Here is a 23,204-nt window from a genome sequence, read left to right as displayed (position 1 = left end):
CCACCGGTCGGGACTTTGAAATTTATCGTGGACCGCCAGTGGTGAACAGAGCAACTCGCCAAGTTGGACTGGAGTTGGCCTTTGAAATCGAGAAGAAAGCTTGGAAGTGTATTCATACGTGCATATACCGGGTACCCCAGCTAAATGGGACATCCTAAGTACCTGTCTTATTTTTTTCTCTACATTTGAAGCTTCTTGGGGCAAAATTGCATTGTTTCGAGAGCTACAACCACGGTTAGAATTCTTTCTCGGGCTCATTTTTCAAGGAGACTTCAATGTCGTTGGTATTTCTTTCAGTGACACAGTAGACATTCCTTTATTCAATTTTACAGAGCGAAAGGGAAGATTAATTTTACGAAGAAAGGGAGAAAAGGACGGAATGTGGAAAAAGATAGCGACCACCCTGTAATCTCGTAAAGGGAAATAAGGCGGATATTTTGACGATCGCATTCAGCCGGGACACTCTGTATATATCGGTATCGTTTGAATATTTCATGCGGCTAAGAGAAAAGGAACGGTCGTTCGTGCGAAACGATACAAGTATAACAATTCCAGCAGCGTTTCGCCGATGGAGCTCCGTTGGATTAAGAGTTCCAGCCGACTCGTTATTATTATTCACGAACAGCCCCGAAAACTGGTACCCGCGACCGACTCGCGTTATTGTCGTCCTCGTAAAACCGAGTTCGTCAGGTCCCACTTATTCTTTTCTCCTTTTTCCCCCCCTTTTCTCCTTTCTTTTCGAGCCTCCGCCGCGCCCTTGGTCCCCGCGATGCTTTTCTAGTACACCACCTCGAGTCGCTAACGAGCTCCACTTTCCCTTCTTGTTCCCCGTTTACGACCGCCGTTGTTTAGAAACGAAGCACATTTCGACGACCAGCGGAATTTTTTCCAACCCCCCTGCTTTCCCACGATGACAACGTGACGGGGAAAAATACGGTTGCCACTCTTAAATAACGCGAAATGAACGGCGACGCGAGGTAAAATTAGATGGAGCGGAAGTTAAAAATAAAATGGTAGAAAAATAGAGAAATTTCGAGATTCCGATACTCGAAAAGCGAGAAGTTGCCTAGATGTTGAAATTTGTGAATAAAAGAGAGGTTATCTTAGGTGGAAGCCTGGTTTTCTCGGAGATATTAATTTTCTGAGAATCACGAGATTTAACGGCCATTTTGGAGAACGCGAAGAATTATGATTGTACGTTTTACACCTGGTTGGAACTCCTACGGGATTTCCAGGCTTCCCGTTTGGATAGAGTCGCTATGAAAGCTAGCTTACGATCCACGGGGTCGCTGACCTGCTCTTCCGCCAATTCACTCTCCCTCTCGTTCGTTTCCTGGCTTCAGAGGAAACTCAAGGGTGGAAACCTAGCTAGACACTCGTGGGATTTTCGATAGAGGATCCTGATCCTGACCGATGACAAGGGTGGAAAGGATGGTGACATTATGTATTGGACATTCTTCTCGAAATCCGCAATCCGGTTTATTTATCCGCTTGAAGTATTTCGGCTGAAAGACTGTTTTCGCGAAGAGTTTCGACCAGTTTCGTTTTAACATTCAATTTTTTAATCACTCGCGTGAGGATTAATCATCGCTGATAGGTGGTGATTTATTTTTACGCGATACTTCACTGGTATTTTTACTCCTGTATTATCTGACTCTTCAAAAGCGTCGGTGAAATTAATTTATTTGATTCGCTGTGCGTGATAAAAACTCGGATAACCGATACGTCACGAGTGGATATATGTATCTGGCTTCGCGCTGTTCAAATTTCACAGCGAGATTTATGTGTCAGAGCAAGGAACGTTTAACGTGAGCCTATCATGCCCCGAATGTTCTACTGAGATTAATAAGTGTACCTTTTTGTCATCCGGATGACCTGTCTCTGTAGCTAAGCCGAGAAAGAATTGCCTGGACAGGTGATCGATAAATTCGGCTCGACCAGTTGCTTCTTATGAAACAACTCAAAAACATCCCCTTCCCTGTAAATTCCGGATTTTATAAAAATTCTACCTTCCAATATTCGACTATCTCAATTTCTTTTTTTAACTTTATTTGGTGAAAGAGAGAGAAAATACCGTTTTAAGATTCTCTTTAAAAGCAGTACCGTTTGCATAACAGTACTCGAAAAACATCAGAATTCCATAGTTTATAAAAATTCTACCTTCCAATACTCGACTGTTTCAATTTCTTTTTTTAACTTCATTTGGTGAAAGAGAGAGAAAATGCCGTTTCAAGATTCTCTTTAAAAGCAGTACCGTTTACATAACAGTACTTGAAAAACATCAGAATTCAAGCATCTACAGAAAATCTCTCAAAACCCACGGTCTCGCTTAATTTTCCTTCCACCATTGTTGGTTGAAACCAACAAAATCCTCTTTACGAGTCTGAAAAGGCACTAAAGTACGAGTACTCCAAAAAAGTCCATCAAAAATCCTAATTTCACTCTTCTTTCACGATCCTCGAACAAAAGAAGAAGTCCTCTTTCGAGAGCTCGAATTTAAAATCCTTTCAATCTCGCAAGCTCGAAAAGACCATCGAACTGCAAACTAGCGAGGGAAAGACTCTGAAAAATCGCGATTCATTTTCTCGAAAGACTCGAGTTTCACACCTCGGCACAGAGAGGAAGCTACTGAATCGGAGGAAACACCGATCGAGGTGCCGATGGGAACTGCGACCATGGCTGTCGAAAGTGTCTCCAGAGATTAATAATCCCCCTTTTTATCCTTCGCGTGCCCCATTGTCTCCGGGAACCGACCCCATCTTCTGCGATGGACGGCATTCTCCGGTTGATCGATGAGCCAGCTTGACGTCCGCGGCTTCGATCGGGAACGGTGAAAATTAATTAAACGACCTAGCTACACGCCGCTAATCGCTTCGGCTATTCGTCGCTGTTGTAATTAAAACGGTCTTAACCTCGATCTGGAGTCGACTTCTGTTCGGCGAGGTGGACTGCGTTTAATGGGCGGTCTTAGGAAGAGCGATCGGTGGCGGTAAAAGAACAAGCGTAAGCATGAAAGAAGGATGACCGTGACGATCGGTCGTGACCGTTGAAGAAGGTAGACGACGAAAGTTTCGTGGACGAAAGTGGCTGTGTCTCGGGGCAGAATCGATTTATCACGTCGATCTCTGAACGGTGGTCGATTCGGACGAAGAAGGGATCGGTCGGTGGAACCACGGTGACTAGGACGAAATAGCGAGCCCGGGATATCGATCATGCCACGATACGGTTCTAATTGAGGGGAACCCTGGGAACGCGAGGCGTTTATTATGATTGCAAACTACGAAGGTGAAATATGGCCGGCCGAGATTGAACGCCGACGCGGCGGAACTCAAATCGGTAACGGCATACGAAACGCATAAATCGTGTATCGAACGGTGCAAATGAAGCCTAGGAGAATTTGAATATCAATGAACGATGAGGCGTGAAGTGTTTGGTCCTGGAGTTTGGCCAATTGAGTCAATATTATCTTGTTTACCTTTGAATTTATGCATATTCCAAGTTATCCAGGGTACACAGGAAAACAGTAAGGCTTTATAAGCTTGATGCGTGGAAAGAAACTATTCAACAATATTTTAGATTCGTGGGAATTTCTTCAAATTTGTTAAATAAATTCTTTCGAACCTATGGATAGTATAGGTGTTACTTCAGGAATTTAATTCTGTTAAGATGATATTTGAGAATCCTGTTTGAAACGTGAAGCACTTCGTTGCTGAAATATTGGGTTTCAATTATAATTGTAATTATAAATTACAATTTCGAGAAGATTTCGGAAGATTTATTTCGGCTATCCTTGATTGCGGAATATACGATTAAATCTATTGATATCCTAATCACTCCGATCATCAATCAGGGAAGACGGTTCTTACAAGAACTGCCAATCAGTTTGGAAAAGGGATGGGGCTGCAATCGCCATCCATCAATGCGCAGGGGTGGAAAGTGATTCTTTCCTAACTTGGGAAGAAGATACCCTCTCCAAAGAGATAAAGGAAAAATTGTGCAATAAAGCAATAAAATGACTGAGTGTCATTTTCAAGCTTTATACATTGTCAAAAAATTCTGATTTACCAAAAACCACATAACTAGCTTTCTGAAAGCCACCCCTATCGTATTGTAAATTCCAGGAACCAATCTGCAAATCAACTCCAATATAAAATTTGGGAGAAAAGAATCGAATGAGACAAACCTTCGCGGAAAATACTTTTCTCTCGTAGAAACAATATTTTTAATTTTTAAATATTAAAATATCCCTGTGTCTCGCAAAGTTAGTAAAATGAGTACACGCGTATAAATATTTAACGAACTCGCGCGGTATTAAAGCAGCACGCACTATCAACTTTTACCGTAAAAACCGATATACCGAGGAATGCTGAGCGATCAAAAAGCGATTAAGAAAGTTTTATCTCTTTATAGGGTGGCTGGGAGCAATGTCGACGGGAGTGGCTCTACTAGTTTCACCCGTAACAATAGCGTTTTGTCGGAGAAAAAGTACAAGACTCACCGCAGTTTTGGGTGGCCTCGTTACAGCACTCGGCTGTCTTTTCACTTCTTTCGCCTCGCAGTTCCACCAGTTGTTCTTCAGCTACGGCGCCGTGGTTGGTGAGTCACTGTAACAATGTAATAGCGATAAATTAAAAATCCCTGATCCTTTGTCTGACTTTTCGGGAAAAAAGAAAAAAGCTACGACAAAAGGTTCCACGACTCGTATAATTTCCCTTCTGAATCGATTAAACGCCACTTATATTTCGTCTCGAGCAATTGTGACTCGTCTATTACGAGTTTCCTTATGGGACTTCTACCCCTGAAATTCTTAATAATATTCTGAAGGAAGACGATTCGCGTGAATAATTCTCTGGGTAGAAGGCCACTTTTGAAATGAAATATTAAAGGAATAGCGTAACTTCAAGTTCATGAACTATATTTAATTACTTTCCAGGTATAGGGGTTGGCATGACGAGGGATTGCAGCACGTTAATGGTGGCGCAATATTTCAAGAGACGTAGAGAACTGGTCGAGATTTTTATCGTGTCCGGAAGTGGCCTTGGTATCGCAGTTATGTCGGCTTTTATAAAGGGAATGATTAGGTAACGTAGTACCAACTTCTTATCTGATTCTATCTGAACTGTCACGAGGAGTTTAATCGTCTCTCGTGTTAGCTTATCGATAACAATTATCTAGTGAAATACACTAAATTTTCTAAGAACGAAATTCGTGAAAATGAATTTTTCTTTTTTCCTAAAATGAAATATACGAAAAATTCTACCTTTCGATTTCAGCAAGATCGGCTGGCGTTTAGGTCTTCAGGCAGTGACGGGCGTAGTTTTCCTCACGTTCATCTTGGGCACATTTTACCGCAGTGCGTCCCTGTATCACCCGCAACGCAGAGCCATCCTGCACCTGAAAAATCAAAAGCGTAAAATTAAAGACAAGAACAAGACCGACGACGGGCCACCGTTCTTCGACTTCAGTACGCTGAAGAGCAAAACCGTAAGAATACTGCTGGTGTCCACTGGAATATCTGCCTTTGGAATCAACACTCCGATATTTTACTTGGTAAAATGCACGACAACACGTCGCATAATCAATTCGAACCGAAAAAAACAAAATGCCTATTTTCTGCACGCTTCGAAACAAAAATTTGCATAGATGCGATATTAAGATCCAACATTAACATGTCTCTTAATAAAAAGACACAGAGAAATGCGAAATTAATTATTTTTCGAACCGAGTATAGATTTTCAAACTTTTCGTTACATCATAGCATCATCAAGCAGAGAGGGAGCAATCCTTACGCTCTTTGAAATAAAAATTTATATAGATGCACTTTAGTAATACGAAGATATCGCTTAATAAAAAGAGACAGAGGAATGAAAAAAATATTTTTCCAAAGGAGCATACTTTTTAAACCTTTGGTTACCTCATAGACCTATCAAACAAGGAGAGAAGGCCTTACGCCTTTTGAAATAAAAATTTATGTAGATGCACTTTAATAATACGAAGATGCCGCTTAATGTTAAGAGGCAGAGGAATGGGAGAAAAGTGATTTCTCGAAATTTTTATTTCGTCACAGGCCCATCAGGCGGAGAAAGAAGGCCTCGGCGACACGGTGATCCTGCTTCAGGCTTATCTCGGCCTGGCCTGGACCCTCGGCTGCGTAGCCTTTGGCCTTTTGGTCGTGCATCGCAGCGTCGAATGCAGAATTGCGCGTCAGTATCTCACGCAAGCGGCGGTATTTGTATGCGGATTGTGCATTCTGGCCCTCACCGCGGTGCAGGGAAATTATCACGGATATGTGCTGTTCGCCTGGATTTACGGTACAGTAACCTCACTCGTAAACTCGCGTGTGTACGTCGAAATAAAAACCTCTGCCCCTATGAATCTACATCTAACTACTCCGTAATTTCACGAATTAATCTTCTCCCTTCTTTCCAATGCCGTAATTTATGCACCGGTTACACTGTGTGTTTAACTAGATCGTTTAATTAAGTCGTAACATCGTATCTTGCAGGCATCTTCTGCGGCGGCTACCATTACAGTCTGAAAATGTACACGTACGAGAGAGTGAGGGCGAGAAATTTCGCAAGAACGTGGGGCTTGGTTCAATGTTCCCAAGCTATCCCGATAGCAATTGGAGTTCCAATCTCTGGTAATCTTCGAGATATTTCGATTGCTTTGAAGATACTTCAAAATTTATCACTTTCAGGAATTATTACTAAAGAGCACGAGTGTTTGCAGGGTACATGAACATCGGCTATGGCGGAAAGGCCGGTTACTACTTCAGCTCGACCTGCGTTCTGGTAGGCAGTTTCACGCTGTTTTTCATAGACCTTCACAGAAGAAACTTGTCGAGGCATAAACACACCAGGTCAAACGGGACCAAGCACATCTGCGTTTCGGAGAGTTGCCCTCAGCGCCGCAAGTTGTCGTTCAGCCAAGAACCGGACAACGATGGCACCCACGTAGCTGCTGCCGGGGCTGCTGCAGCTGCTCTGGTCCTTGGTACCGAGATTGCACCAAATCCAGGTATTTATTTCGTTCCTTTCAACTTTACACGCGATACTAAAGTTTTATCGAACGATAAATTAAACACCGGAGCGAGCTAGTGAAAGTACCAACCACGTTTCAGGCGAACTGATCGACGGCCTAGCCCCGGAGAAACCCGAGTTAACCTGCATCTCCGAAGAAGGGATCGCGGACATGGATCTTCCCGACAACATGCTCGAGGATCTCGATTACATCGGCGATTGCATAACCTCGTGCAACAAGGTCGAGAACTACCTGATGCTGTCGGAGTTCGAGAACAATCTGATAGCCGAAATGCCGATCATCACGGACCGTCGAGGTCGAAGATGGTCCCTAGCTCGATCTAAGGGCGGTCAATCCAACGTGGATCGACTCCCGGCACCTCAACCGGCGATCGAAGAACCGGAACCCAAGCCTAAATGGCACGCGACGAATGTGCCTCCTAATAACAGAATGATCACGGTGATCGACGAGGCCAGCACGTAGCTCGATCGTCAACATCACAGCCGAGAGAAGGGAAAGATCCAAGGAGCCGTTGACACGCTCTCGAGGATGATTTCGGATGAGATTCGTTATAAATGATTACTCGAATTATTTTAAATTACGATCGTTCATTTTCTCGCATAAGTTGCGTGGCAAACTGCGAACGCGAAGGAGGAGTATTTTGCGAATTTTATACCGATATATTCGTTGATCGCAATGGTACAAAACGGATGGATATTGTTAGGCGATTGTTACGCGGTGCGTTTCGAAAGTGGGAAATTAGAAGAAAGGATAAAGTTGAGAGAGGGTTGGCAAATCTGAGAGGGTTGATAGGTCTAAGAGGCTGACTCTTCTCGTTATCGCGCTGCCTTCGATCGTCTGTCTCGTTTGTTCCTGTTTGATTTAAGGTACCGTTAGAGATCGTATTAGCTGATAGTTTGCGAACAGTGGCACGTCAATCTGGACAACGTAAGGGATTCCAGTAAGGGTCACTTAATTCGCGGTGCAATTAAGGACAATAACGTCGGCTTTCGACGAGAGGAACCACGGAAACGTTCCGTCCACATGGAGATAACCTCGACTCGCGTCGACGTCCTTTATTTAAGCTTCGTGCTAGTTCACTGCCACGCGTAGATGCACGAGTCAAACGATCCTTTGTCCGCGTGACGTCCGAATTTCAAACTTTCCGTGTCTCCGTAATTTCTTTTTTTGTTTTCTTTTGTCCGATATGTCCGACACGAAGTAAACGAGGATCGTACGACTCATGTCGGTGTAATAAAAGTCGTGACCTAGAGCCTTCTTCGAAGGATACTGCTTACACGTAGGCAACGCTAGCTAAAGATATCGAAACTAGTCCAAACGAAATTCGTATGCAGCGATAGATGGTATAGTATAGCGATACGAACATGTAGCCAGATACAAGAGTTTATCCTTGTACCGTCGCTCGAGCCATTTTGAGAGAATCCTACCCGCTGTGCAGATTTCTCTCTGTGATCGAGCGAACCGCGGCCGGTACAAACGCGAAGAGATAACGACACTATTTATTTATCAAACTATTTATATTAGAATTATACATACGCATGGCATGTACATATACACAGTGACGCGCTTATATACGTGATAAAAGAGCGTATACAGATGCGTGTGCTGTTATAACGTAGATTACCTTTAACTCCTTGTCCTACGGCGTCGAAGATCCCGATGGTGCGTGGCACAGTCAATAGGTCGGTCACAGGTCGAGTCACTTCGTGCGAACGCGACGAAGAACAACACGCAACTGAGTGTGAGACAGGAAATATCTGCGAAATTTAACCGCGAGCCTGTTCGAACCTGACGATGTTTACGTTTGATTCTACAAACCACGCCTTTGACCTATGTTACTGGTGTTTGGCTCGATTCCTCACACGGTATCGTAGACAAAGGAGTTAAGGTGCTCCGATATAGTTGACTAAGAACGATTTAAAAGCAACCGAATACCGAAGAGAAAATTTGTACAGGGAAATCAGACTGGTGTTTTATGGTTCTTTTCTTTTCCCTTTTCTTTTTTATTTAAGAAGATGATAACTTTATTCGAGAAAAATGTCAGTTCAAATTAGGAATACCGATGAATGGAAATTCATGGAATGTCATGGTAATCGGCAACCAGTCGTAATATTACTTTTAATAAGACGTTATTTTAATGACTCGAAAACCTGCCTGCGTAACTGGCGTTTAAGTTACGTTTATCGTATTACTGTTATCGCGGCGATAACACAAGGCTACTAGTCGAACGCGTTGTATTCGCAACGCGAGGAACAATAATTTATGAATCACTTGTTTATTACACGCTGCAACAACGGAAACGACACCGAATAAACTGCCTATATTGTAATATTGTAACGCTGTTAATACAAAAACGTGATTTTATCAAGTACCGCGTTGTTTCATTTACGATTTTACTCCTTATTACAATTTTATTCCCGCTGGAGGGGAAGTGAATAGCAATGAGAGATAAAGAAATTATTCACGGTAATTCGTACGAAATTCTTCCGGCACAATTAGATTTTCTTTCATTAACCTACTTTACGCATACACCACTCGCTGCAATTAACTTCTTAAAGCAGAGATAACGTTGCACATGGTTCGACTTGCAGCTCTTCCCACGACCAGGGACGTGAGTAAGTACCCGCGTTTCTTCGTTCCTCGAATATCTCAAATTAATGACTGCTCGGTAAAGGATTGTTTTCTTTCAATATATTGGAATGTCGGTCGTCTGAATTAATAGACAGACAAATTCGTTCGGTTGAATTTTGAATTATGTCAGAAATCGAGTGAAAATTGGAAATCTTTCAAACATACATTTTCTTACGTAAGTTTCAAATTTCTACTTTAAGTATACACGTACGTGACTCGGTCTACACTCCGGATAATTATTACATCGACTATGCAGATTTTCGTTAGACGAATGAATAAGTAATCAGAGGCGAATGGAATGCAAAATGAATAAAAAGGGAAGTGAATAATACGAATTGTTTTCTTCGACGAAACGAAGAGAAATTCGTTTTCTTTCCAATTAGGATCGCAGAGCTGCAGATGAAAGATGAATTACGCAATGGGAACAGTGCAGCCGAATGTTCCATTACGATACCGGTGTACACAAAGCCGATAATACGACGTTAATTACGAATTCTTGGTAGCCAGTAGTAAAACATTTGTTACGTGCATTGGCATGCGAGAATTATCGAACGCAACTCGGTGTGCAGCGACTACGCTTTATCGATAAATTCTAACTCGCTTTAGTCACGATCCGACCTCAGATGTGACCAATAAACCTGCGATTCGTACGATTTTCCACACGATTGCTATTTTCTTCCCTGCTTGCTGAACTTTGAATTCGGGATTTCTGAAACAGCCTAATAATAAATCGAACGCGAAGCAAATCTCTGCATATCGATCCTTCGATTCTTTGAAATCGTATAATAATTACAATCAATCGATCTCGTGTACGTACAGAAATTGATTGCGATACAGATTTTATATACATTTTATTGCAATTTGCAAAATTTGTTATCTTTGCAGTCCAGTTGAATTGGACAATAGCAACGTTGATCTTTCTATTTTCTGTAAGGTCAATTCCCGGATAATTTCTAAAAAGGTGATCGAGTCGTATGAAAATAAAAAGAGCTTGGACAAGAATGGGATCAGACGGTTAATTGCGGTTCAACGTAATCGTGTGCGTTAATCAGTGATCGACAGGTTGCGTAGGGCAAGAGGTGTGTTAGCAGCGCTGACGAGCAGTCGCTTCAAGGCACCCCATGAAGGTGCCTTCCTCGCGTAGCCTCAGTTAGTTTAAAAAGAATTCCAGCTGTCCGATTTGTCGAGGTAAGACGTCAGATTTCTGCGAAAAAATCCTACGAATCTCTCATATTCTTAGCTCAGACTAGATCTCAGATCGTTCATTTCTCGATCAAAAAGCAGTGCTGTTCTAATTGGCGAACTTTGACTATACCTTAGCAAAAACGCGATAATTGCTGCACGTGATAAATAACTCGATCGAGTGGAAATTTTGCATCTTGCTGCGAATGATGTAGATCGTGTTTTAAAATTCCTACTTTTCATTTGAAATATCTGCTTTGATTAATGCATCTGGGCTAAGATTTTAATTTCAATTCCTCGTTTGCATTTCTGCATGTCTTCGAGACGAGATAGACGTAAACAGGTGGTACTACCAGTGTTTAGTTGTCACGACTGTGCTTGATCATGGAAATCGAGACACCTGGAACGCGATAGTAACTTTTGATAAGGGATACGTTATTTTTCAGCGCTCCAGAACGAGCGAGGACGAGAATGCCCTACGGAAAGTTGCACGTTCTCCCGTTGAGCCTTTTTATCTTGATTCCAGTGACGTTTCTCATTACGTAAGTCTATCGTGGCAAATACAATTTCTAATAATAAAAGAAACAATTTTCTTTTAACTCCAATAAATCAAAAATTGCCAAATATGCTCTCTTTTAAAAATAAAAATCTACCCAAGGTAACTTCAACGATCAAATAACTACAAAATGTCTGAAAAATTATCGATGATTAGAATTATCTGTAGAAACAAATTTGAAGTTTCTTCGGTTCCTGGATTCAGCCTTGAAAGTGGATGAAAATGGAAGAAAGAGTCGAAGAATTTTATTTCCATAAATTATTCCTTCGAAGACACGGTGTCGAGCAATTCTCTGTCAAACAAGGATTTATCGGAACAGTGGTTCACGATAAAAAGCGTAATCGAAACGCGAGGAACTAATGCTCGATATGCTTGTTGGCTAGTTTACGGTCGATCAAGGCCATGGTATGAGAAACAACGACAGCCACGCGTTCTGTTTCTGACAGCATGGTGCAAATCGCGATTAGTTTGATTCATTATACTCCGCTGTGTACGCTTCACGGGGATCATTGTTCTGTAAATAAAACCGCTTTCAATCGCGCATGAGCGATTGAATGATTCGCAACATCGAAACGCATCATGCTCGATCGAAGTGCTCCTGCCGTTAAAGGAAAATTATACTGAATCTCGATGATTTTATCGCGATATTTCGCGTGCATGTTAATTTGCTCACCGAGATATCGAAGGTCAAAATTCTTCGATTCTCTTGCTAATTAGAAAAATTAGCCGAGTATTAAGAATTAAATTGTGTACTTCAAAATTTGATCTCCAATTCGCAACATCGCGTGTTGTATTTTATTATTTGCTAAGTTACGATCTTTAGTCTAATTATTCGAGTTAGAATCTTTTTAAATTAAATTTCGACTCGATTTAAATAATTTAAGAAATAAATCTTAACGTAATCCCAAGATGTAATTACTCGAGCTTTCGAATTAATCACGTTTCAGGTACACGATGTCGGTGCAGTGGGACCATGTGGTACCGGGATTTCCATACATATCGGAAACAGGCACCCTGTCTCCGGAATCCTGTATATTTGCCCAATTCCTTAATATAGCCGCGTTGCTCCGTAAATTTCGATCAGCATTACGTTGAAAAGTACCCGTTTATTCGTCGAATCCCGTTTAACGTCAGCGTACGTGTGTATTTTAGTCGCCTGTTGCGTGTACATCAGACATCGACAAGTTTCCCAATGGCAATTGGAAAGGGGTAACGATCTCGTTAGCAAGAAAGTCGTTGTTATGACGGCATGGTGCGGCGCCTTAGCCTGTTTCGGACTAGACATTTTGGCGAATTTTCAAGAAGCCCGGGTAGTCGCGGCTCACATGATCGGGGCAATGACGTGCTTCACAGCTGGAACCATTTACTTTTGCCTTCAGGTGCGGTATATATTTAATACCCGTTTATCCTTAGAATTACCAAATCAGTCGAGGTGGTTCTGACTGGTTACAGACTCTCGTTTCTCTAATTACCAATCACGCGTAATTGCTTTCGGTCGAGACTTCTGACTATTAAATATATTAACTCCTGCTATTAATTAAAAAGCAAAATACGTTTTAAAAAATTAGTTACGCCACTGAAGATAAGGAAACAGCTATTCGCATATATTATAATTAATATTCAACATTTTCAGACGTATCTGAGTCAGAAAATGGTGCCAGCAGTGAACGGAAGGATAGTGGTATACATTCGCGCAATTCTCTCGGTTCTGACGTTAATTCTAACCATCACCACGATCTTGCCCGGCTACATTTCAATGTTAGAGTTCCAAGGTAATGTTCCGACGTGGAATAAAAATTTCGAGACAGGAGTAAAAGGACGATGGAATAACGAGGCTCGCATGAGTTACAGGCAACGATTACAAGAAATGGCTGCCAACGGACGGTGGCTGGGGCTGGCACGTCGCTAGCGCCATTTCCGAATGGGTCCTCGCGATTGTTTATTGCATTTTCCTCCTCACCTTCGTGCCGGAGTTCCGATTAATCAACTTCGAGGATCCTGTGGTTACGGTACTTCTTCCTCGTTACATTAATTTTGCAATGAGTACAGGTATTTCGTCACGTCGTAGGTACGAGCAATTAACAGCGTATCCCGATTCATACTTTACAATGTCACGCCTCTCCTACGTGTTTACAGCCTCAAAGTGGCTACCCGATAATCGACGCGCGATTAATCTTATCGCGACGGAGTTGAATTAAAATACGAAGAAATTTACTTCTTAATAATCCCCGGTCTTCTGTTTTCAGCTGATATACCTAGACAAGAATCAAGATTTGAAATTGCCGCACAAGCTGAGCCCGCAGGTTCAAGATACTTAAAAATTCCACGAATGTTTACGCTGCTATTGAGTATTAAATTATGTTTCCTCTTTAATGTGCGCGATGCAAAATAATTTTAATTAATGCTACTTTCTATGTGCATCTTCCTTTTGCCTTTACCTCCCACGATTATCCCGACTGCTTAGCGCGTTACCCTGATTCGCAACCCTATTTGCCAACAGATGCCGACGTTTCGTTGTTCTGGTGGTCGATAAAGTCCGTCGCTTGAAGTAGCAAATCGCCTGATCGATCCAACAGACGAAGAATCTCGAATTTTTTGAAAAAAAAAAAGGATAGAATATCATACGAGATCGATCTCGAAAATTACAACGACAAATAATTGTCAACGTCTAATATTAAACCGAAATTTCTCTCGACTCTTCGTACATTCTCGTGAAAAGTGCGCTTCGTCGACGAACGTGATTTATCTCTCTTCCTATTCACTCGATCGAACCTGCTTCTGGTGATGCAGAAATTTTCCAGAAATCTTAACCTCGAGTGCTACCCGGGATCGAAGTACAGGAATGCTGTCCGCAGAAACATTTCCTACGCTTTAACCGAATTTAGAAGTCCTTGAGAATTAAGAGATTATTAAAGCAAGAAATATGTAAAAGGGATATATCGAAAATCCGTCACCCGGAAATTCCACGAAATACCCACGGGTCACCTAACCAAATCGACTTTCATCGAGAAACGAAGCCTGCAGCTGACAGACCAGGCTAGAGTTCAAGAAGTCCCGACTCGATAGTTTGGATTTTCCACGAATATCCGCGACTACAGAGAACCCGGGGTACATCTAAGTTGGTGGAAAAAGTAGAGACCCGGCAGAGACGTAAATTCGTTAGGAGAAATTCATTTGAGCAACGGTCGTAAAGCGAAACAGCGATTATCCGAGTAGGGTGCGCCGGCATCGATAAGCGGCACACGTATATACATTATCGAGACACGATCGCGGGTAGAACCAGGATAAACGTTTGTTGGAGAACGTCTGCCAGTAACGACGTCGGCGTCAGTCTCGTGGCGCAGCTGCTGAGAGCGCCGTACTCGCTGGCACAACATCGATCGCGCACAGTCGGCCATAACCTCTGCGATTCTGCTCGCTCTTCACCCTGGCCTCTCAAACAAAGGCTCGAGACTCGCGTGGGTGCAAGGAATCGGAAGAGAAAGAAGAACCGAGTGGGATTTCGCGTATATCTCTTCGTACACTATCAACGTGACAGTGAGGAGAGTGTCGGGTGCTGTTAGGTGCCGTCGAGTGCTATTGGGTGCTGTTGGGTGCGCTGAGAAGACCTTCAGCCGTGTGCAGCCCCTATCGAAAGAGTTTCCAGTTTCGGTGCAACGCGACGAATCGTGGACAGCTCGTGTCGAGGGGAAGAGGAAGACGGTGTGGAAGGTAGAGACGACGTTTTCGCGTCCACGTCGGTCAGAAGAGTCGACTGTTTTCGAGTGTCGTTGCTACGCGGTAAGGCTTCCCCTGGCATTTCGCAGCGAGGGTCCCCATCCCTGTGTGTCCCTAGACAACGCCCGCGTGAGAATATTTGCAACGAGCTGTCTCGTGCACGCGTTTCGAGGCGTGTCGTTCTTCAGTTGTCGACAAACTGTCGCGGTGATGTGTGCTACGGCCACTTGCTGCAACTTTCCTGCTTTGATATCACGCACGATATTTCTGGCGCGCAGTTCGTCGACTAGAGTCAATAGCGCACATGTGTCATTTGCATCGTTCTAATAGTCTCGCGTTCACACGAGTTATCGTATCGAGTTATCAAAAATAATTATTCCGGAGTTGTCCTGAATTCTCAAATATCCCCTGAGTGTATATACGTATACATAGGTGTATATGCCACGATAGAATCGAGATATTTATAATACCAAGTGTGAATCGAGCTATACTTACAGCTGGTTACTGGAGAAACAACGACGTCGAAAACAGAACGAGTTTATTTCCCACCGTGTAGGCTACCACGTGACACTTTGTTGCTTTTTTTTTTTTTTTAGTCAAGGGTACATAGATCGTGGGAGGAGGTGGATGGCAGTGGAACTGCAGTGCGGTGGCTCCATGCATCGTAGCGGCTGATTCCTACGGGGAAGCAAGTGGTATAAGAGGTCCAGCCTCTTGGAACAGACGAGCATGAGTGCTCGTGGCTCGTGGACGCGTGCAACGACGCGTGTGTCTCCTCGATAGCGACGTCGTTCGCTGACGTCGTCGCCTGACGTCATTGGTTCCGGCGGGAAAATCGACGATAACCGCAAACGCCCACTGGAAACATGGACAGAGAGGACTTCTTGGTCAACCTCCACTACCTGCCGATCATCCTGTTCATTTCGTTGCCTTCCGTTTTCATTTTGACGTAAGAGAATTATCACGAGTTACCACCATGATTCGTGTTACTCGACTATCATGCTGGCAATTCCTTTCATGCTTTCCTTTCTAATTGGCTCGGAGATATTTCTTTCCGGCAAAAATTCACCTACGCACATGCAGTAGCTGCTTGCGTTGATCAAGTCGGCTACCGAGTCCGAGCGCTTTCTTCTTTTAGTTTCGACAAAGAAACGAAACTTTGGGCGTCTGATTGTATGCAAAGTGCAACGGGAAGCATTCCTCGATTGAAAATTTGGATTGCAAATTGCACGAACCTCCATGACCAACCGCGAATGCTAGCTTGCGCGATTATTTTTCTTGGTAATGTTATGAGAAACGTATCGATATGGACGAAAGAAAATAGCCATTGCAAGGACAATAAAATTATACGTCTGATAACCCGAAGAAATATTAGATGGACCATATCTGATTCATACAACGTAAGCAGATAAAACGTCGAATTAGCATCTGCTGACGCATAATTCTCGCTAACGTGCATTACTTTGCATCCATTGAATATGCATATCACTTTCTAAAACTCCCGATTAACGCTTTGCTATATCTTCCTGCTAAAGAAAAGCGCACCGTCTATGGCTCATCTTCATTTTTCACCGTGCCATCGACGAAAAGTTTGTTGAAGCTTTACGAAGATTTATGACTCGATCAAAGACACCGGTTTATTTGGATTTTGCAGTTACGTAATAGCAGTGCTGTTGGGCCACGTGGAGGCGACTTTTCCTTACATCTCGGATACGGCTGCCTACGCACCGGAAAGCTGCATATTCGCCCAGTTTATCAACATGATCGCTATGTTCAGTGAGTGCACCGAGTCGACGACGAGTAGATTTGAAATTTTCGATACAGTCGGGGCAAGGAAATCGATTGACACCTCGCACATGGTACAGTGACCTCGATTCTCGTTCGCTAGGGAACAAGCGAGAGTTTCGTAGAACAGAAATAGCATTTGATTTCGAGGACGAACGTCGTCAAACTTGTTTCCATAAATTTCAAAAAATGGAAAAAGAGAGGTACACCGAAACTGGTGCGAATACCGGGTATGTGTCGACCGATGAAAATTTGTCATGCATTTTATCGATAAGAGACGATAAAAGGATCGTTGATATGATTTTGAATTATAATCGCGTTATGTAATTAAGGTGATATATTAATACCAGATAGTAGTAATTCCTGTTTCGTTTAATTATTGCAGTGTCATTCGTGATCTACATACGGTATTCCATAGTGAAGGAATGCTCTGATACCTACAATCTGCAAGCTTCTCTACCAAAATGGAATTACTGGGCTTTAATATTTGGCCTAACGTCAACCTTCGGCCTCACCGTGGTCGCGAATTTTCAAGAGACTTCCATGCTCGTAGTGCACTTTGTCGGTGCTCTTCTCTGCTTCGGTGGTGGCACCCTATACTTTTGGTCACAGGTACGTACCCTCTGTGGTAAGACTTATTTACGCAAAATTCTAAATCGACTTCTATTTACGCGAAAGCCGACATTCCGACGAGACCAACATAAAATCGACAATTCCTCTCTATAATTATCCCTCAGCTCCTGAGCTTCTTTCGTTGCTCAGCTTAATAACTACAAGCTTCCGCTCTGCTCGAGTAAAAATTCAATAATGCACATCCTTGGAAATTTTCCATTTCCCTTTAACAAAGAGTCGAACGCAGCTTCCACCTGTCTCGATGAAACAACGATAATTGAAACTTGTTAAAAGACCGTGGATGAACCGCTTAATGTCTCGTAATTGGATCTCGCTAAATGAAGTCTGATACGTGACTTGCGTAATTTGCTGGAAAGCTGATTTATCCACGGTCGCCATTGTCTTCGGTTAGCCAGTTCTTTCATGGCTCTCATTCTTCGCGCGTTTTGTTTCCAGGCTGTGTGTTCGTTCTACATGCATCCACTTGGATGTTCGTTGAGACTGGCGCATCTACGGACGGCATTGTCCACCTTTTGCACCGTTTGTTACACCGTGACCATCGTCACCGCAATACTGTCAAACTTTGCCTATGAGGGTTGGTTCGTTGCGTTTCCCTCGCCGATCTTCGCGCTCCTCTCTCGCGTATTAACACCCACGACCTTTGTTTTCAGGTAAGAACCCTCGAAAATGGCACAAGGAAGACGGTGGTTGGGAACTGCACGTGGCTAGTACGATCGCGGAGTGGATGTGCGCGACGGCATTCTGCGTGTACATTTTGACGTTCAGCAACGAATTTCGAAACATCAAACTGAGCCATCCGAAGGTAGATAAGGATAAATATTACGATAATTAGTCAAAGAGGATGAGAATTCCACGTGAACGTTCGCATCGAGTCAATGTACCCTGGAATGTTAGGGATGCGAGTTTTAGGATAGGGTGCGAGAGAAGGGTGAAGCCCCAGGTTTTGGATGGACTTTGAATGTCAGGGTAGACTGAACGTATTTAATGGAAGTACACTGTGTGCAAGATGCGTGCATGAGTCATTCAATGGAGGAGTGGCCATATAGAACAGACAAAGAGTGAGAGTCTCGCGTTATGAGTTTTAGTGCTGTGGCAGACAGTATAATTGAACCACTTACAAGCCAAATTGCACCTTATGAATCAATTAAAATTTAGTGCCATATCTTAGTGCGAATAAATTTCTACTCTTCCGTGCTTTCTAGCGCAATTTACACTTTGATTCGTAACTATTTTAATATAATTATTTATATTCTCACTCGGTTATAGATAGTAGCTGACGGATAACATTTCCTAGATATAATTAAGTTATTTTAGAAATTGTTCTATTTCTCTGATAGCAAGTTTAACGTATTCTTTTCGCACCCAGGTGATATACACCCTGAATCGAACAAGCCTGAGCACCGAGGCAATAAGTGAGAGCCAGGACTCCGTTGTAGGTCACAGTCGAGACCCAACAACGATTACTTGATCGCTCATAGGCAGAGGCGCCGGTGGTTACGTCAATCTCCTCTCTCACTCTCCAGTGAACACCCCGTGTCCCGGTTACAGGTACCGTGAATCTCGAGAAGCCCTTTTGGACGAAGTCGCGCCGCTTGTACCGACGACACCACCCGCGACCTGTGAGATCGAGGGGAGAACCGACGTCCTCTGCCCGGTGCAAATACACGTGCATGACCCGATGATACGCGAGCGCCGACGACAAACAAGCGAACAGGACGACGTGGAACAGACGCAGAAACGGGGTGAGGATCGTTCGAAGAATTGGATCGACCTGGATGAGAACGTCTTAGACGGCTACATACTGATAGACGATTCCTGTCTCGAATCCGGTATCGTACCCGACGAATCGCAGGAACTACCTTACCCAGAAGGGGCCATAGACATAGACGACGAGAACGACGACGCTAACAGCCACGGTAAAGACGAGTCTTCGATTTACAGCAGAGCGAGACGAGAAGGGTCGAGGATACTCAGAGAAGAATTCGATCAAAGCTCCACCTATCCACTGGCGAACAGCCACGAGAACGCTTACAAGGAATCCAGCAGTCACACCAGGTACACCGAGCTATACTCGGAATTGGCTATCAGGAATTATCTGGAGGCTAATCGCGACGAAGTCGGTAATTATTCCGTGGCCAACAGTCATGGCGATCACAGCATGTCATCGGAGAACAGAGAACGAAGCCTCAGGGAGAACGTAGAGACTGATCAGCTAGCCTGGGACACTAGACAAAATACCAACTACGAGGTAGCTAATAGTCACAGCAATTACAGGGTGTTTTACGATAGCCAAACGCAGCAGAGGGAGCTGTTGCAGGCGGTCGGTTGGCCGATAGAGTCCTGGAGAGAACATCTGATCGCTAATAACTACGTATTGGAAGACCAAAAGCAGCAGTCGGAGAATCCCGAGCACGTGGCTACCGACGAGTCCACGAAAACCAGGGTGCCGGAAGCGAGAAGTAATCCTAGCTCTGAACCAGCCTGCGATATCGAACAGTGTCTCGTCCAGATAGAGGAGAGTCTCTTGAACATCGAGCAGAATTTGCTACACGTGCAGGACCTCGATATACCGGAATTGAGGAATCTTTTGTACAAAAGTCCAAGCATCGAGAAAAGTCTTTACGACGTTCAGGACCTTCTCTATTCCGACGGTATCGTTCCTGTAATAAACAAGAGGAGGTCCTCGAACCACGCGTCTGACGACAAAGACGAGAACGAGGAAGAGGAGGAAGAGGAAGAGGAGGAAGAAGAAGTTTGGGAAGCTCGCAAGATAACCGTGAAAGACAACGACAACGAGGACGACGACGCTGGTGCTGGCGTTTTCGACGCCTCGAACGAAGAATCGTCAGACACGGCCAACATAGACGACAACAATCAATCGGGATCGATGGAAGATCGCTCGAACAACGACTGCGTGGACAACTCGACGATTTTTCGAGAAGAGGTCGCTGAAGATCCGAATTGCAACGAGAAGGCCATGAATTTCATTCCGAACAGCCTAAACAAAACTCTGCCTAGGAGAATCGTCCTCGACGAGACCAAGGAGAACATCAGGCTCTGTTCCTCGGGACCCGAGGAAACGACGTTGATCGACTACAACCTGAACACCACGTGCGCCGAGAAGAAGCTGTTCTGTCTCGACAAGTGTCACAGTAGGACGAACTCTTTGGACGAGAATTCGACGTTCTCGAATTTGGATTCCACTGACAAACGCGAGCCCGGGAAGAGCTCTCTGCAGAACTTGCTGTTCGAGTCGACGAACGGCAACTTCTTGGACTTTCCCGGGAAAGCGAGGTCGGAAGAAATGCTGCAGGCATCTCAGAACAGATATCCGAAAATGAACAAGAGGTCAGACGACAACCGTCGATCGATCTTGCAGACGAAACCGGAGGATTTTCGTAGGAAACTCGAGTCCATTGGTTCCAATCGACGATTCACCGAGCAGAAAAGCGTGAACGAGCAGAAGAGAGGAAAGATTGCGAAAGAATCGAGCGTAAACCTGCCGAATGCAAGCGAAAAGTCACCCAACAGAACCAGGCGTAGCACGGTCTCCGGCGACAAGGTTCAGGACAAGGACAGAGACTCGAATGGCGGTAAAAGTTCCGACAAGAGAAAGAGAAAGAAGATATCGAGCAGAAGTCAAAGTTCCTCGGAGAACGCGTTAGTGCCTAGCAAACTGATCTCTCTTTCGCTATCTCTTCTCCTCGCGGCTCTATTGCAAGCAGTCAGGTGTCTGACGGACCTCGTGGAGGACGCGTTCAGGTCCGTCAGCTGCGACAGAAGCGGCCTATTGCAATAACGCTATTCGCGAACGGTTGTCGTCCGGCACGAGAACCATTCATAGCATTAGTGGCATCCGCGAGATATCGCGTAAGAATGGTAACGTTAGATGGCACTAACTACCTTTATTTTTCGTCGCACTTCCACACGGATACTTCCTATCGAATACTTCCCGTCCAAGACCAGGTTTCTGTCAAGGTGACCGTCGTCCTGTTCTACCAGTAAGACCGACAGTAAGAATGTTCTTTCATCGGTGTTTAGGAATTTTTAGACTTTTCGCTCAGCCTTCTGAATGTGATTAGCGTTGCAGTGTCGAGTAAACCCGATGTGTATAAAACTACCGACCCGTTCGAACTCCGAAACGTACGTAGACATTAGCGATAGCCGAGAAGCATAGCAGACGTTCTACTTTATCGAACAACATTCACGAGATACGCGGAAATACCGTCAATAACGAAAAGCTGGATATTAATCGTAATCCGTGTCACCTATAATACTCACCTCGAACTTGCGACGTTTGCCATAGGTGTTTCCCTCGCAGAGTTCCATTGTAATTACCGATGACAACCAAAGCAACCGTCGCACGCGATCAATTCCGATTCCGTACAATTGATACAGACGACACGATTTTTCGAACGAATCGGACGCATGGTCCGTGCAATGTCATATCGTTATTAGAAATCCAACCATCACTCATGTCGGTATCACGCACGTGTGAACGTCGCTCTTCGGTTCTACCATCGATTCCACGAAATCACCGAACGGATCAAAGAATCGTATCGTCTGAACTAGCATCTAGCCAGGTCACCTTAGCAGACTACCCAGTGAAACTGGTCTTGGATCTCGCGGAGGGAGAAGGTCATCCTAATCCAGTGACTTCCGACCACGATGAACCTATGATTTGCAACCATAAACGTCCAGAAGCTGCAGCTGATGTCTGTGATAAACGCTATGCTTACGACCCACGATTATGTTTTTACACGATACGCTTGCAATACGAGAAAAATTTTAATCGTAGGTAAAGATACGACTCGTTCGTTGATATACACGCTCGTTCAATAAGAATCCGCAGCCTTCAGGCGGAGAAGGAAGACAGACATTTTCCCTATTTTTTCTTCGTTTTAACCTGTTCTTATCTTCTTTCCTTTATTCGTATCATCGAGAATCCGATGGAATGGTGCTATCGCGTGCAACCGCCGAGACGCGAAAAGTTCGCGCAGAAACGAAAGCGAGGATAGCGTCCCATTGGGACGCGATCAGAACTTTCTACGAGCTTCCAGAGAAGGTGTTTACGGATCGCTAGACGGGTATGTGCCAGAAACGATGACACGGCGTGAAACGATAGTGCACGATAATAGAAAGAAGAATGCCGCAGATAAGTCTTATCGATGGAGCAAAGTACGGGCTAAGCATGTTACGGTATTTAGCACCGCGTACGTAACGTTCTAAAGTGCCTAAAACTCGTCGCGTATCGCGGGTACGCGAGGTGCAGTACATATTTGTCTAATTGATTAAACTTTAATCTAACGATTTAACGCTACTTATGTCTACCTATCGTAAGCCTCTTTTTTCAAGGTGTAACACGTTGCTGAGAGGACGAGGAAAAAAGTAATATATATGATAAGAAAAGGAGAGAAAAAAAAAACAGAAAATAAAGAAAAGCGGAGCAAGCTTGCGAGAACGCTTACAAACGCGTTTGTAATCGCTTCTGTGTGTGAATCACTTTCATCCCATCCCCGAGTACTCGTCCTTCCCTGTCGTTCCGCGCGGCCATAAGCACAAAGGTCGAAGTTTAGACCCCAGAGATGGGCAAATTAATTTCACCGTGCCAGAGATGATCGGGTTCCAATAAGAAACTTTCCGACCAAACTCGCGA

The 23,204-nt window shown here is 44.0% G+C and overlaps 3 protein-coding genes across 3 annotated transcripts in view; all 3 read left to right on the top strand.

Moving 5' to 3' along the window:
• Positions 1-7,506, top strand: part of LOC108545958 (uncharacterized) — a 74,148-nt gene extending 66,642 nt beyond the window's left edge. The window contains exons 2-8 of the mRNA XM_017897831.1: positions 4,411-4,596; positions 4,934-5,081; positions 5,274-5,550; positions 6,068-6,311; positions 6,506-6,643; positions 6,733-7,020; positions 7,124-7,506. Of these exons, the coding sequence (XP_017753320.1) occupies positions 4,411-4,596; positions 4,934-5,081; positions 5,274-5,550; positions 6,068-6,311; positions 6,506-6,643; positions 6,733-7,020; positions 7,124-7,506 (1,664 nt within the window). The remainder of the gene's footprint in view (positions 1-4,410; positions 4,597-4,933; positions 5,082-5,273; positions 5,551-6,067; positions 6,312-6,505; positions 6,644-6,732; positions 7,021-7,123) is intronic.
• Positions 7,507-10,799: 3,293 nt separating this feature from the next.
• On the top strand, positions 10,800-13,827 carry LOC108545966 (DNA damage-regulated autophagy modulator protein 1). The gene is made up of 7 exons (XM_017897844.1): positions 10,800-10,863; positions 11,304-11,399; positions 12,361-12,482; positions 12,566-12,792; positions 13,047-13,185; positions 13,265-13,422; positions 13,660-13,827. Exons 2-7 carry the CDS (start codon positions 11,329-11,331, stop codon positions 13,729-13,731), a joined length of 789 nt encoding a protein of 262 aa, XP_017753333.1. The 5' UTR covers positions 10,800-10,863; positions 11,304-11,328; the 3' UTR covers positions 13,732-13,827.
• Positions 13,828-15,124: 1,297 nt separating this feature from the next.
• On the top strand, positions 15,125-22,986 carry LOC108545950 (uncharacterized). The gene is given in 7 exon segments (XM_017897821.1): positions 15,125-15,193; positions 15,727-16,079; positions 16,785-16,906; positions 17,301-17,527; positions 17,984-18,122; positions 18,199-18,350; positions 18,915-22,986. Coding segments are annotated over 6 exon segments (3,156 nt in total). The 5' UTR covers positions 15,125-15,193; positions 15,727-15,996; the 3' UTR covers positions 21,348-22,986.
• The last annotated feature ends 218 nt before the right edge of the window (positions 22,987-23,204 follow it).

The sequence above is a fragment of the Eufriesea mexicana genome, unplaced genomic scaffold (assembly GCF_001483705.2).
Source record: "Eufriesea mexicana isolate 0111107269 unplaced genomic scaffold, ASM148370v2 scaffold474474897, whole genome shotgun sequence".
Taxonomy (NCBI): domain Eukaryota; kingdom Metazoa; phylum Arthropoda; class Insecta; order Hymenoptera; family Apidae; genus Eufriesea; species Eufriesea mexicana.
Note: the sequence above shows the minus strand (reverse complement) of the source record. Positions and strands in the feature narration are given on the sequence as shown.